This window comes from Xyrauchen texanus, chromosome 44 (assembly GCF_025860055.1).
Source record: "Xyrauchen texanus isolate HMW12.3.18 chromosome 44, RBS_HiC_50CHRs, whole genome shotgun sequence".
In the NCBI taxonomy this organism is placed as follows: Eukaryota; Metazoa; Chordata; class Actinopteri; order Cypriniformes; family Catostomidae; genus Xyrauchen; species Xyrauchen texanus.
This window is the reverse complement of record NC_068319.1, coordinates 26283469-26299874: the sequence shown is the minus strand read 5'-3', so window position 1 is coordinate 26299874 and position 16406 is coordinate 26283469. Positions and strand designations below refer to the sequence as shown.

Genomic DNA, 16406 nt, shown 5'->3' with positions numbered 1-16406 from the left:
TCCAGAATATGGCCTTCGTCTTGGCAGTCAGTTGTTCATCAAAGAAATGACGAGTACAGGCCTGGCATCCAGAGATGGCAAACTACAGGAAGGCGACATTATTCTAAAAGTATGTCTCTGAAAGGGCTCAAATGTTTTTAAATCCATATTAAATAAACTATGGCTTTTTAATCAACATTTCTGGTCTTTATTAATTATTCATCAATGCTCGTTATTCCAAATAAAAAGTAATTGTCAAAATGGCACAATAGCTTGCATTGCCAATAAAGCGACTTTCCTTTTCAGATGACAATATGTTCATCTTCGTCTTAATTGTTCATCCCCTACCCTCCAAAAATCTTTCATTTAGTAACCACTTTTCATCATCCAATCAATTCCTAATGTATACAATCAAGTCCCATCCTACATTTTGTCTTGTTGTAGAATATCCTTGTTTACTCGAAAATACAGAATTCTAATGACATTTCAAGTAGTTTTTCAAAGTTTGAGAATCTCAAACCTTTTAGATGTTCCATCCAATTTGTCCATTCATCCATTCCCTCTCTTTTATGTCTCAGATTAACGGTACAGTCACAGAGAATCTATCTCTGGGTGATGCAGGAAAGTTGATCGAAAAGTCTCGTGGAAAGCTGCAACTGGTGGTAAAGAGGGATCGCACTCAGGTGCTCATCAGAGTCCCACCAATGGTTGACAGCGACTCAGAAATGGATGGTGAGTGGATCTCCAGACCCGAACAAAATAGTCTTGTGTAGTCATTTGACAATGTAAAAAAAGGAATTCAAAAGTCACTGTTTATGATGCACAGCTTTTAGACTTGCTACTATAATTTGTTTGAGGAAAAAATAAAGGGGGCAAGAAAAAGGATGTGAACCCTTTAAAATTTCTGCATTAATCCACAGCATCTCTTTTGGGTTAAGGTCTGGGCTTTGACCAGGCTACTCTAAAAGATGGATTTACTTTGATGTTTAGGGTCACTGTCCTACTGTATCACCCAACTTCTGCTTAGCTTCAGCTGGTGCACAGCCACCCTGACATTGTCCTGTAGGACAGTGTTTCCCAAACTGGGGTACGAGGACCCCTGGGGGTACGTGAGTTGAAATTGGGGGGTACGCAAATAAACTTCTGAGATTTACCATTCTTTTAATTTCTAAAATAACATTCAAACCCAGTTCATGTATTTCTCACTGGCAAAAATTATTTTTGTGTGCCTCAAGCGTAGAAACGCCAAAAATGGTTGTGTCATAAAGGTCAGATAAATATGCAATGAAATAACCCTAATCTTGTGTGGTAAAAAAAAAATGCATCTACTCATGCAACGTGCATCACACAAGTATCTTTTTCGTATTTAAGGTTAGATGCACATGGAGTTTTGATTCTGATAGTGTAAGTTCAAAAGCTTTGATGACCATTGTCAGACATCCGGTGTGGCCAAATAATTCCACATTCACATGCAGTAATTTTCACTCACATTTGCTTGCACGCTAGAGACCTGTTTTTACATTGTTGCATGATGTTTTTTCAGCAAATGAGCTCAACCTTGCTAAAAAAGTACCTTGAGCTGACCTTGCAATTGCACTTATAAACCCACAATACTCGAAGTCGGCCATACGTAGTGCTGCTGAATTCCCAAACAATTCAACCATAGTTTCATCAGTCCACAAAACATTTTCCCAATAGCATTGTGGAGTGTCAAGGTGGTCTTTGGCAAACTTCAGGCTGCAGAAGTATTTTGCTGGAAAGCAGTGGCTTTCTTTGTGATGCCTATTTAATGTTATCCGTATAGTAGACTCATAAACAGTGATGTTAAACAGTTCCAATGATTCCTTGAAGCTTTCTTTAGCTGTAACTCTAATGGTTTTTTTACCTCCATTGAGCATTCTGCTGTGTGCCCTTTGAGTCATCTTAGCCGGACGGCCACTTCTAGAGAGAGAGAGTAGCCACAGTAATTAATCGTCTCCATTTATGGACAATTTGTCTTACTGTGGACAGATGAATATCTAAGCTCTTCGAGACTTTGTAGCTTTATGCAAAGAAAGAGTATTTCAGGGATAAGGACATTATTACCATAATCTATTTTGTAATTATTTACCAAACTTTTAAGTAAATGAATCATTATCATTGACTTAAAATATTTGAGTAGTGAATGATTCAAATCATTTGAGTCAATGATTCACTGACACTCCCTCATAGCAAAAAGACTCTTTTGCCACCACCTAGATGTAATCTGCAGAAATGGCCACTGAACGAATCAGTGAATGAATCTGAACAAATTTATTTAGTGATTTAAAAGACTCAGTCACTGGGATGATTCTAAATCCCCACCGCTATTTGTAAAACAGCGAACACAGACAGGTGGAGTGAAACAAGTTATGAAGCATCCCAGTGCTGTTATACTAAATATCAGCACTCTTGGAATACCACTTGTCCAATCAAACTCAAATACCAGAACTAACATGTAATATGACATATAATGTGTGTTGCAGATATCTCAGAGATTGAGTCATATCGCTCATATTCTCCTCAGGATGAGCGACGCAGTCATCATTCAGACCTCTCCTCACACTCTTCTAATGAGAGACTACAAGACAAAAACAGGTAATACTCACACTGACATCCTACAAGAGTTAAGTTGTGATCAGCGATTATTACTTTTTTAAACAGCTATGCTACTGTAAAGCTACTGAAAAATGCAGTTAAGTATGTAGTGCTAGTCAAAAATCATATCAACAAACAAATTGTGTTCAAGAGTTAGGCTAACTACTTGTCAACATTTTGTTGGTAGAGATGAGCCTCCTAACAGACTGGCTAAAATGGGAGCGATGCCGACTCCATTCCGAGCAGCTCCTGTGGAGCAGCCACCTCCACCCATAGAGAAGGAGGAGCCTCGCAGTGAGTCACCAGGTACCTATCCATAATAATCCATGCTGAACTGAATTATGTCATGCATGAATCATTTAATGCAATCATGATTTACATGCCAAGCAGAACCTTTTTTGCTTGACAAAATTTAGAACAGATTTTTAGAGAGTGTACTTTGTTTTTACAACAGTTCCAGTGGTAAATGTGGCTCCAAAAGCAAGTGTTCCAATAAAAGTCAAACCTCTGCCAAAGGTCCCACTGCGGCCCAGTCAGGAGGACCAGCAAATATATGGGTTTGTACTGAATCTTCTATTAGACTGAACTTAAAAGCTGTTGTATTTCAGAATGAAAGCTTTGTTCTCACTTAACCATCTGTTAAAATCCCTGTTTGATTCTATTGGCAGCAAGTTAGTAAAAGCATTCTGTTGATTTGGAAAGAAAAAACTGATTGTTATGACAATGTTCTCCCACAGCCCTAACACTGCGATGGTCCGCTTTCAGAAAGGGGAAAGCGTTGGTCTACGTCTAGCTGGAGGAAATGACGTGGGAATTTTTATCGCAGGCGTTCAGGAGGACAGCCCTGCAGAGATTGAAGGACTCAGCACCGGAGACCAGATCGTGAAGGTGCAACATCGCTCTTTAAGTGCTCCATGCTTGAAGAAATATGCAGTCTTGCATTTATGTCAGCATGACAACATGGTCCGATAACCGGCCTACTGGAGTCTTTCCCTAGATAGGGATGTGTTCAGCATGTATTTTGTTTCAACGTCAGCGGCCACACAGAATTTTATGCCAAATTTGTCTGGTTTATTGGCTATGTACTGTGTTAACAACAGTGCGCTTTGGTAGGGAACAGTTGTTCATCAACTGTTATGTTCTCACCGGGCGTGTATGAAGCAATGCTGTTTTTCACAAATTTGTCAAATATAATGGCAAATCAATGGCCGCCCCAACTACCCAGTGAGCTCCAGGCAATCTGTGGCTTCTTTATAGCTCTTGAATCATAATAGATCATAATAGCGCCACCCACTTATCAGCTTAATTGTCAATTGCCCTCAAATAATTTTCGATGCGTCATTATATATTGAATAGGTGAAATTTGCATGCATATTTATCACCTTAGCATGTTTGCAAATTGATCTCATATTACGATCCGAGGTTCATTTGTATGCATTATTTATATATATATATATATATATATATATATATATATATATGTACTATAGGTATTTATAGGCCAACTTTTTTTTTATAAACACGAAATCTGTTCATGAACAAACTGGAAATAATTGCGCGCACACAAAATCGTAAATATTCTGAAATGGTAATGCAAAGCTTCGCCTACACAAGTTTTTTACTGTGCAGGTGAATAATATGGATTTCAGAGGAATGGTCAGAGAAGATGCAGTTCTGTATTTACTGGAGATTCCCAAAGGAGAAGCTGTGACTATCTTGGCTCAAAGCAAACCTGATGGTACTTAAAGACACCTCTCTGTAGCCTGAGTTTATCATTTGTAATGTACACATCTATACATTTTATATTAAGAATGTCTGATCAAAGTACAGTGAAGGCACAATATGAAAAATATCACTGTTTTGATTTTAGTTTATAAAGACATCCTGGCGTCTGGGCGAGGAGATAACTTCTTCATCAGAACTCATTTTGAATATGAGAAGGAGCTTCCTCAGAGCCTGACCTTCTCCAGAGGAGAGATCTTTAAAGTGGTGGACACCCTGTATGACGGAAAGCTTGGTAACTGGCTCGCAATCCGCACAGACAATGACAACAATCTGCTGGAGAAGGGCGTCATACCCAGCAAGAGCAGGTGAGACTCCAGAGAGATTGAGTGTGTGTGTTGATTTATGATGCAACGTTTTTACAGATTTTTAGGATGTTTCTATATACTTATGATTCTACTTATGATACTTTTATTCTATTTACTATCAGGGCTGAGCAGATGGCAAATGTCCAGAATGCACAAAAAGGTGCTGGCAATGATAGAGGAGACTTCTGGAGGCTGAGAGGTCAAAGGGCAGCCAAGAAAAAAGATCTTCGTAAGAGCAGAGAGGATCTCAGTGCTACACCCGTCACTACACGCTTCCCTGCTTATGAGAGAGTGGTGCTACGAGAAGGTACAGCATCATTCAATTTCTGTATATAAAAAAAAACAACTTTTGCCTGTGTCTATACAGTATTTGTTTATACATGCATTATTCAATTATTACATATAAACATTATATTGTAGTGGCAGGGTTTACTTTTTTGACCTTTTTTTTATGTATTTGGTGTGTTTTTTGTTGGTTTTTACAATAAAAAGTGAAACAAATCACAACTCATTTGTCAAGGATAACACAATCAAGTTAAAAACTTATTTTCATTCTGGTCCTTGATATTAAATTACAGATGACATTCCTGGCAACAGGTACTCTGGCATTGATAGTCCTAACCTTTACATAATATGTCCACACGTATCATAAATTAACTTTCTTAAATTTAAATACAATAAAATATCACAATTATACACACATTATTTTAACATACAATTCATCAATAACACAATTTATCTAAAAAAAAAAAAAAAAGTATTTAACTTTCGGACTGAAACATATTTGTTATGCACTTGATATGCATCGGTAGATCATTCCTCTCCTGTGTATTCAAAAGACTTTGAAAACTATGTCACCTTAAAGTTACATAAAGTAAGATCCATAATATTCTGCCTGGCATTGTAACAGTGTTTTACTCAAATAAACTGGAGCTCTTTTGTTGATAATTGTAATGTTTTAATTGAGGCACTTATGCATTTAGTTTATTCAGAAATAAATGTCAATATTTTAGTTGTTTTGGTGAAAGTATATTTCTTCCTAATTTTACAATTATTACATGTGTATTTAATATTTTAGTGTGATATTTAAATTTGAATAGAAAAATGCATGTGCAGAATGGATTGCTGTGGACTATAGGCCAATGATAGGCTTATGTTCAATAATATGGAAATAAACTGTGTATATATATTGTATTGTCTAATCCAGCGGTTGCAACCTTTTTGACATAGAGTGCCATTTTCTATTTTCCTGGTCAACGCACCCCCTTCTTTTCACCAACAAAGTTATTTTCATTTGGGGGCCTTTCCTGTGATATATTGATGAGATTTATTGTGACTATTTCAATTAATTAATCGACATATAGTGTAATTAATTCATTTTTTTTAATATATATATATAGATTTACTAAAATAAACTGTTTTTTGTTTTGTTTTGTTTTTTCTAAATAAATAAGTAATACATTTACAATGCTATTAAAATATTCAAAGTAAAGTAAATGTTATATAATAATCTATATACACAGTACTGTGCAAATATTTTAGGCACTTGTGAAAAATGTTGCACAGTGAGGATGTCTTCAAAATAATGACATAAAAAAAACATTTCACTTAATGTCATACAAAGTCCAGTAAACATAAAAAAGCTAAATCAATATTTAGTGTGACCACCTTTGCCTTTAAAACAGCCCCAATTCTCCTATGTACACCTGGACACAGATAGGATGTTCCAATCTTCTTGCTCTTCTATCTATTTAGGCTGTCTCAACTGTTCTGTCTCTTCATGTAATCTCAGATTGACTCGATGATCAGTGGGGGGGCTTTGTGGGGGCCATGACATCTGTTGCAGGGCTCCCTGTTCTTCTATTCTAATATTTTCTATTTGCAAAATCTATTTTGCCCTCACTGATATATATTATTTTTTGTCATTTTAGTGAGGCACTCAACAGATTTGATGTAATACACCTTTTAAACTGTGTCTTTCCTTCACCAGCTGGGTTTAGACGACCCGTCGTATTATTTGGCCCGATTTCAGATGCAGCCGATGAAAAACTGGCCAACGATCTTCCAGATGAGTTTGTCATTGCAAGTAAGCCATTCACAACCAATATGACAGACCTCATGAGGTGTATTTATATTCATTGTTTATGACTTGATCTCTTTGTCTTTGTGTTTTGACAGAGACCGAACCCAAAGATGCAGGCTCAGAGATGTCATCCGGTGTGGTCAGACTGAACACTATTCGCCAGATCATTGAACAGGTAAACACTCCTCACTTTTAATTTGTGAGGTTCTATATGCAACAAAAATGTATTAATATCAGAGAAACAATCTTCTATTTTGGATTTTTTTCAGGATAAACACGCTCTGCTGGATGTCACGCCCAAAGCTGTTGACACCCTTAATTACACTCAGTGGTATCCCATCGTCATCTTCCTCAATCCAGACAGCAAGCAGGGAGTGAAGACCATGAGAAACCGCCTGGTTTCTGGATCCACCCGCAGTGCACGAAAGCTTTACGAGCAAGCAGTTAAACTACGGAAAAACTGCACACACTTGTTCACTGGTTAGTCAGATTCGCCACTTAATGTGTACATCTACTGTACGATCAATTTGATCAGCACCAAGTATACAAGAAGGGCCATCTGAGATGATTTAGGGACAAGAAATGTCTGAGCTGTTATTAGTGCTTGCTAAGACAAGCATTACTCTAGTATTAGTACTTCTATCCCTAATAGGAGTTTAACAAACCCTTAAAAATAAGTATTACACTCTGGCATGTAAATTAACCTGCACCGTTTGTGTTACGGACATGAATGATACCTCAAAAAAGTGGCTTGTTGAGGGGATGTGTGCTATAACTTTTTCAAGCAACCAGACATATGGTTTTCATTTGCCAGCCAATAGCTGTATCTAGAGACCAGAACAACTTAGCAACCACATAGCAACATGCAAAAAAAAAAACACACACACAAAAAATACTAAGGTTGAGTCTCAATCAGTTCTCTAGTTCAGTAGTCCGGACACTGACCAGGGAGTCAGCCATATCAAGGGCTGTCCCATTTGCCAAATCGTTTCAGTGCACTACAAATGACCAGAATGCACCATAAAAACCAAGGAACTTTATTGCTCTCTTTGTTCCCTGATTGGAAAAGTTGTCATTTCTCCTGAAGTCTCTCAATCTGTTAAAGGATGAGCACAAGTGTAAAATTATGAAGTCAAAGCCATATTTTCTCTTTAAAAGAGATATTGCTTGAAATCTCTTTCATCCATAATGTTCATGAAAGGGAAGCAATGTTTTAAATGTTATTGTAGATATATTTAAAACATAGAAGAAAAAAATACACTCCTTTTATATTTTTATGTCTTCAATTATGCCATGTAGCTTTCATAATAATGCTGTTCGTTTTAGTATCTACCACGGAAATGCACGAGTGTCATTTAAACAGCAACGTTTTTGATTAATACCAGATGCGCAACCTCACAATTGTGTCGCCGGTAATCGAGTCGTAAGTTCAGTGTTCAGTGGATGAACACCCATGCCAGTGCCCGAATTTGTGTTCACAAGATACTGATTTATGAAATGGGGAGCTAGGGAGTGAGATGAGATGCACCCAAAGAACACTTTAGAAACTGCTTACCAATCATGGCTGAGTTTTTCACGGGCAAGCACCACTTTTTAAAATTAACTTTACAGGTTCTGAACATTGTTTGCCTACATTTTTCCTTGTCCAGCTACCATTGATCTGAACTCTGCCAATGACGCCTGGTTTGGAAGTTTGAAAGACATCATACGAGAACAGCAAGACAAAGCCGTCTGGGTCTGTGAAGGCAAAGTAAGTCTGTATATCTGAGTTGGGTTACACAAGCTGTGTAATGGATGTAAAGTTCAAACTAAGGGCTTAGTTTGCAACTAGGTCAATGCTTAATTTGGTTGCACCCCCAGTTCTTAAGGCAAGACTTGGCTTGAAGATCTTAAGCTCTGCGGAATGTAATGCATAGTCACATAAAATGACGTTTACCCTAATTGATCCAATGAGCAGCCTTTAAATTTTTAGGGAACAGGGAATTTGAAAAGTCATGCATTTCCACTATTGGGCAAAAAGAGGACATTCTAGTCTGTGCCAGGGCCAGTTGTGTTCCCACTGTCACTTTAAGGGGATCATCATGCCTCCTCAGGGCTTCATCGGGCCCAATGTCCAAGCGCCCTGGCCTGCCAATTACTATTGGGCCAAAGAATGCAAACTGGGGATTTAGGCTGGGTCATTGGCAAAGGTGGAGTTTAGCTGAGTGAGGTAAGAGAGTCAGCACCAAGATATTTATTTCCTAGTTACAAGCTTACCTCAACAGACCAATGGAGATTGTAGAATCATCAGTAATGGTCAGTAGATGAAATCAGAGCTCTTCTAATAATTGGGCTGATAAAAATGTGCAACGTCAGATCAGCGGCGTTTGTCGCAATGAAAGTGTGAAGAAGTATATTGTCCCCGAACTTGCCAGGTTTTGTATGCAGTGCACAATTGCACAGGTTTGATTAAATTACAAACATTGTGGGCACAGTACAAATCCATGTTCATTTCAGGGGACTAACTAGTCTCCGGAGTCTGATACCTCTGATAACTCTTGCTTGTAAAGTGAGCAGTGTGTTTGATGTTGGCACCAGGGTTGGGTATCAAGGACAGGTTTTAGGGCAGTGCTAAGGGGCTATTATTCCCCCCGATGGTGGGAATCCATATCTATTTTCAGATCCGAGGCTATAGGCCCCGACTGACCAAGTTGATAGCCCTGGCTCGCACTGGCTCAATGGTGGAAAAGTGGCTAATGATATCTTTTTATAGTTGATGTTCAATCCTTTTATTTTATTTTTGTCTCACAAAACGGGCAATGGTAATTAATTACATTTCCATTGAAATACGATATGCAAAAATTAATTCTGTTTAAACTTGGCATATGAGTGACACCAGATGACGTTCACAGGAAGGTTCAGCCTTGAGATCGGTGTCCGCTAAGAAGACAGTTTTTACATAATGTTCTCTAGGAAATGTAAAAGAATGTAAATGTATGCATTATCATATACGTCTTAACTATGTTAACTCTGTCACACAAAACGTTAGATGTTGATGTAATTTAATCAGTTTGAATTTTCATTCCAACCATTACTCCTTGTTGGAGGCTTCCGTAATCATTTAGTTTATATGCAGGGTTTGCGTTTCAGCCAAGTGTAATGGTTCAGCGCTCAAATATTTAGTAGTGTGTAAATTGTAACTTGGTGCCCATTTACGTTATATCTAGTATGTATGGCTGGTGCAACCGGCCCCTGAAACATAAGCAGAATTTGAAATGTGTTGTAATTAGGGCTGGGTATTGATACTGATTTCCCGATTCGATTCCGATTCAAAATTGAGTCATATTTGCTATATTTCAGTTATAATGTCCATTTTGCTTACATATGAAAGAAATCATCTCTCATTTAATGCTGATAACTATACAGGGGACCTTTTAACTAGGTACATTATAAAAATGATTAGTTTTTCATTATTTTGGTGAATAAGATGTCTTGGGGGGCCTGGGTAGCTCAGCGAGTATTGACACTGACTACCACCCCTGGAGTCACGAGTTCGAATCCAGGGCGTGCTGAGTGATTCCAGCCAGGTCTCCTGAGCAACCAAATTGGCCCAGTTGCTAGGGAGTGTAGAGTCACATGGGGTAACCTCCTCGTGGTCGCTATAATGTGTGGTTCTCACTCTCGGTGGGGCACGTGGTGGGTTGTGCGTGGATGCCGTGGAGAATAGCGTGGGCCTCCACATGTGCGACGTCTCCGCGATAACATGCAACAAGCCATGTGATAAGATGCGTGGAGTCGCTATGCCACCATGAGGACTTGGAGAGCATTGGGAATCGTGCATTCCAAATTGGGGAGAAAAGGCTGATCGTGTGTGTATATGTATATATGTGTATATATATATACACACACAATCAGCCATAACATTAAAACCACCTGCCTAATATTGTGTAGGTCCCCCTCGTCAATAACATTCGTGTGGCAGAGGTGCAGTTCATAAAATCATGCAGATACGGGTCAGGAGCTTTGGTTAATGTTCACATCAACCATCAGAATGGGGAAAATAATTAATCTCAGTGATTTGGACCGTGGCATGATTGTTAATGCCAGATGGGCTAGTTTGAGTATTTCTGTATCTGTTGATTTACTTTTATATATATATATATACACACACATAACACAGAACAAAAACCTAAACTTTTACTCTCAAAAGTGAAAGGATCTCATGATGAACTTCTCCATTCTCCATTAATGAAATCTGCACGTTTACCTGCCAGTGGCCAATCACAAACATTTTTGTAGCAAAATGCAGAATTTGGTCATATATGCAAATTATTTACTCGCATTGTAGTAGAGGGTTGAGCATAGAGCAAAAGATCGAACTTGTGTTTCAAGATCTTCTAATGAAGAGATCACAATGCATCTGAAAGTCGCTATTTTTACCCAGTCCTATTGTATGTAAAATGACACTTTATCAGACCCCCTAAAGTTAAATAATTTGCATATTATGTATTTTTTTAGCTTGATAGATCAGAGGAGGATCCAGATATCCACGATGACCGTATGTCATACCTGTCTGCTATGAGCCAAGACTACCTGAGCATGGACAGCCGTCTGACCAGCGATTATGAGGACACGGCCGATGAGGGCGGAGCTTACACAGATAACGAGCTTGACGAGTCCACTGATGAACCACAGCCAATTTCAGCAATCAGTCGATCATCTGAGCCTGTTAGTGAGGAGGTAAGTGTATTTGTGTACACTTCATTTCCTGTCTCATCCCTAAAGACACGTCCTCGGTGTTATTTTATGATTTGGCAGATTATCAGCACATTATTTGCCCGATTTACTGATCATTTCACCAACACTTCCTGGGAAAAAAAAAATTCTGTGCCGTGATGAGAGCTCAGTGAGAAGTTGGATTCAAATACAGTCACTGCCATGTGCAATCATGGATTAAGCTTTACACACTTCCCCCTGCAGGTCTCTTATGAAACTGCTTTTTTAACACACATTCAGGTTGAACATTAATAGAGCACATACTGTAATAAAAATACAAAAGTGTTTGACTTGGACAAAGCAATGCAGAAATGGCAAATAAGTGTGCATTTGCTGAATAAATAAGTAAACAAATAAGTGTATTTCTAGATTTTTAAATATAAGGTATTATGAAGTTTATTTTCAGCATTTTAATGGCTTTTTAATTCTATATTACAAACTCAAAACTGTTAATCCATTTTTGACTTTTGACTTTGAAGACCCACAAAAAAAACACCCTCTGTATGAATTGCATTTTGAATGTTTTGTTGTTTAATTAATAAACAGATTTGAGCATTATGTCAATGACCCAGATGTCTTGTTACATTATGACTTTTTTACACCCACCCAGAGAGCCATGCCTGTTCCTCATGCACGTATAAAGAAATCTGGAAGCAGAGAGGTGCTGCGGGACCAGAGCCCACCTCCCTCATTTGTCCCAGAACCCCCTAAGGTAAGCCCCTCTATCTCTTCCTGAAATATTCTTTGACCCCCATAACAAACACACAAACTACAGTTGTTCTCATAATGTTACATAGCTCTTGCAGAATCTGTATAATGTTTAGCATTTAAACACATTTAACTAATCAAGAAAAGTGTCAATTACATCAATGCATAGGTTGTCAAATTTGTATAATTTATAAATGTGTTTATAACGTATTATTATTTTTGCAACCGCAGCAAATGAGCTTTATAACCACATACACAGACATGTCTGTTGCTTGCTTTTGCTGTAAAATTAATAACAGGAACAATTTCACCATTATTATAGGTGCTGTTTTGATTAACTGATGTATAAAATAGTTCTTAGCTTGTTTTGGATGTGTAGGCTTGATAAAGAATATGGCATGCAATTGCCCAATAAAATAATATGTATTTTAATTTACAGAACATTCTATTTTAAGTGAATTGAAGTCATTGATATCTTATCTTATGCCTTATAGTAGTACAAAAAAAAGCATTTTTATGATTTCTTAAAAACATTTTTTAGAAATATGGGGTATGTAAATGTGTGAGCAACTTCAATCACTTCCTGTTACTCTAGGTCAGGTCAACATCACGTGCCGCTGACTCCAGAAGCTTTGACTCGCGATCCAGCAGTACAGTGAGCAGCGATGTGCCCGTCAGTAATAAACCACTTCCACCGCCTGTAGCTCAGAAGCCCAGCTTTAACACGCGGTCAGGCCCTGCCAATGACTCGACCTCTGACGACCCTTCCAACTTCTCATTCATGGGGAAGGTGAAGGCCTTTGAGAAAATGGACAACTTGGCCAGAGCCAAAAGGATGCTGGAGCTGCAGGAGGCTGAACAAGCACGGGTTTGTGTCTCATAAACTTGCATATACACGTTTTCACATACTAATTACCCAAGCATTATATAATATTATTATTAATATTGACCAAAATTAAATCCTGTAACAAAATATTGTTCATTGTTAGTTCATGATACATTATGCATTTCTTAACTTCAACTCTGCTGACCAGCTGGCAGGTCATAAGGGTACGCTATGTCCCGATACAAAGTTACGCTTAAAATGTTCACGTCTCCGAGTCAGGCATACGTGGTATCGTTTGAAAGCTTAGAATCTGAACATAACCATAACCATGATGGATAACCATCACGTCTGCTTTTATGTTACTTAAAATAATAAAAAAGTCCTGAATACCTTCGCATCGCATATCAGCACCACCTAGAGGTCATGTGGTAGAAATATGAATATGAATATAAAAGTGTTTTAAATAGCACTTAAATGGAGTCCTATATCAGATGAAAGCTCTAATTCTCAGGAATGTGAATGTTTTTTTTGTTGAACTAGTGATATTTTTTAAGATTTTCAAAAGAATCACAAAATGAAATATCATATCTGTAAGACATCAAACACAAACGTCTCTTATGTGCCGATCACTGCTGCTGTAAGCCCCAAATATCTAAAAGCTTTATTTTTGCTCTTAACTATGCAGTTTTCAAAAAATTTAAATACAAAAATGTGCCATTTTTTACTTGTCTGTGAGCTTGCTTGTGTGAATAATCCATTGTTATATCTTAGATGTCAAGAACAAAATATGCAGTCCTGCAGGATAAGCATGCTAAATAAATGATCGTAAATGTATGTTAACGACTATTGATGATACGTTGTTATACGTCATCTCAAAGGGGAGGATCTCTCTTTCCACTGACACCTAGATTAAGTTTCTAGTCCACTCAGAGGCCAAGATACTTGATGAAACATTTGGGGTGGTGCATGAACTGAAAATTAGACTGAATGTCTATGGACTGCACATCTGTGAGGGCTAAAATGCGTTAGTGTCCCCTACATTTCAGATCGCATTTTATCACTGAAGGTGATGGAGAAAAAAATAATTGTTCTTGTACTTGCTGACATCTAGTGGAATAAAATAAGAAATATGATAGTGGACTAATACCATTACTATAGCATTTTTAAATAAAAAAGTGTCTGACCTAATAATGACTTGCCAGTTTCTTGAGATTACCTAATAAATATTACTATTATAAAACAAAATTGCATATACTAGAAGAGCAGAAAATGTATGATTTACATTTTAATATGTTTATTATATTTATGAAACTTGTATTCAGACAAACCTCTTGTCTTATTGGTTGACAGCTGGAAATATCTCAGAAACATCCAGACATTTATGCAGTTCCAAACAAACTAAAACCAAATCAGAACAGACCACAACCAATCGGGTAAGCGTTGTTTTGAAGCTCTCATTCCAACATCTCTACAATTCCCAATTACATGTCAATGGGCAGTTTTCTTCAATGATACCCTACATCAGTAATGATTCTCTTCCCTTCAGCTCCAGCTCAAACTCTGAATCATTGAGCTCCTCCTCCAAACCACCATATTCAGAGAGCCGCTCCCACAACCGTGCCGATGATGATGACGAGGAAGAATACCGACGCCAGTTGGCCGATCAAACCCGCAGAGGCTACTACAATCCTCAGAAATACAACGACACTGAACTGTAATGTCCAATATACCAAAGAAACTCATGTTCTAAACACAGTGACAACATAACAGAGCTGAATCTCTTGATTGCATTGGATCTATAGAAGAGTATTTCTTACACATGTCATTATTTTAAGAAAATTAAAGTGGTCAGTTATATAATTTAGGGTGATTCTCTTCAACGTGTCACTTGGAGCCACAGACAAACGAGATGCAAAACCGAACAAGTTTTTTGTTTGCCATATGCATTACTTGCAATATAAGCATGTCATGTCAAGAAGGTCTATGTGTCTTTTTATATCTGCCATGTTTCTCGATGAAACATCAGTATATATTTCATGGATGTTTGTAGTTGTCTTGATCTATTTGTATGTCTTTAGTTGATTTTATTTTCCCACAATGTCATGTATCAGTCTTTAGTGAAAGCTACTAGATGGAGTTGACGTTACACTTTCTTCACACTGAAATTTGCCATAAACCAAAAGTAAAAGTGGTATAAATATGATTTTCAAAAACATTTGCTTGAGTGCCTTAATGCCATTGATCAAACAGGTATAAGCTACTTTAAGTTGCTGCATATATTACTATACTATGATTTTGATTTTAAAAAATGGTTTATGTTATTAAATGTGTGTAACATCTTTATATTGTAAAGAATTTAAATGTATTCACAATATAATTCACATTATAAATGCACAATGTGAAATGTTCACACTATTGGTACGTATCTATGATCAGTACTTCGGGCGAACAACTACAAAAACTCAGCCTTGTGGGAAATTAAGGTATTTTAAAATTTCAAAATGAATAAATAAAACACACTTTTAATAATGTTTTTTGCTTGTCTTTCATTAGTGGTACATGCCATACTAATACAACTGCTCATATATGCTATTAAACTGGTGCAAAAATGTGTTTGTAATAAGAATATTTGATTGGACATTTTTGCCTGGTGGATGATAAAGCATGAAAAAACATATAGAAGGTTTTTTTGAACGATTCATCTATGACGTATGCAGGACTTCTCCAATCATTTATTCTGCTTAAACCCGCCCCTTTCTTAAAAAGACCACAACCTTGCAGTTGAACCAAGCATCAATCGCATGTTGGTGAAGATGGCAAGGTGTATTTTTATCTGTTCCCCTTCAAAACTATCATTCCTTAACCCAAACTTCCTTTGTTACGTGTCCACTGGCTTGAATTTACATTTCGAATGAGGAGGAATAACGGCGAGTGGTTGTGTTCGAGATATTTCATGCCTGAATTGCTGAGGTGATCACAAATGAATGCAACGCTTTGGGTGCCTCTGGAGTTTATTTATAGTTTTGAATGCAGTTATCTTGGGATGCACCTCACGAATGGTTGTCTGAAAATATGGTTATCTTTTACTCACAAATTTTCAACGGCTGCAACCTCTTCATAAGCAAAGACCGCGATGTACTCGTGCGTTTTATGTTGACAGTTTGATCGTAGATCGCTGCTCAATTTCACCGATATCTGGCTCTGACTCGAGCACCACGGCGGTAGAGGTGTGTGTGTCCACTGCAAACTCACATTTAGATCTGCCTCCATTTCGCTATGCAACAGCAACTTTTCACAGTCCACTCAACAATCAACGGATAAACTCAAATCCCCACCCTACATTATTTTC

The 16406-nt window shown here is 37.7% G+C and overlaps 1 protein-coding gene across 3 annotated transcripts in view; it reads left to right on the top strand.

Moving 5' to 3' along the window:
- The window catches only part of tjp2a (tight junction protein 2a (zona occludens 2)), a 47157-nt gene extending 31575 nt beyond the window's left edge, over positions 1 to 15582 (top strand). For all 3 annotated transcript variants that reach the window (XM_052116938.1, XM_052116937.1, XM_052116936.1), the window contains 18 exons: positions 6 to 109; positions 558 to 711; positions 2484 to 2595; positions 2783 to 2901; positions 3050 to 3152; positions 3333 to 3483; positions 4225 to 4333; positions 4466 to 4685; positions 4808 to 4992; positions 6676 to 6771; positions 6864 to 6943; positions 7038 to 7248; positions 8418 to 8518; positions 11266 to 11487; positions 12134 to 12235; positions 12827 to 13099; positions 14408 to 14490; positions 14604 to 15582. In XM_052116938.1, the coding sequence (XP_051972898.1) occupies positions 6 to 109; positions 558 to 711; positions 2484 to 2595; positions 2783 to 2901; positions 3050 to 3152; positions 3333 to 3483; positions 4225 to 4333; positions 4466 to 4685; positions 4808 to 4992; positions 6676 to 6771; positions 6864 to 6943; positions 7038 to 7248; positions 8418 to 8518; positions 11266 to 11487; positions 12134 to 12235; positions 12827 to 13099; positions 14408 to 14490; positions 14604 to 14775 (2597 nt within the window). In that variant the 3' untranslated portion in view covers positions 14776 to 15582. The remainder of the gene's footprint in view (positions 1 to 5; positions 110 to 557; positions 712 to 2483; positions 2596 to 2782; positions 2902 to 3049; positions 3153 to 3332; positions 3484 to 4224; positions 4334 to 4465; positions 4686 to 4807; positions 4993 to 6675; positions 6772 to 6863; positions 6944 to 7037; positions 7249 to 8417; positions 8519 to 11265; positions 11488 to 12133; positions 12236 to 12826; positions 13100 to 14407; positions 14491 to 14603) is intronic.
- Positions 15583 to 16406: the final 824 nt, after the last annotated feature.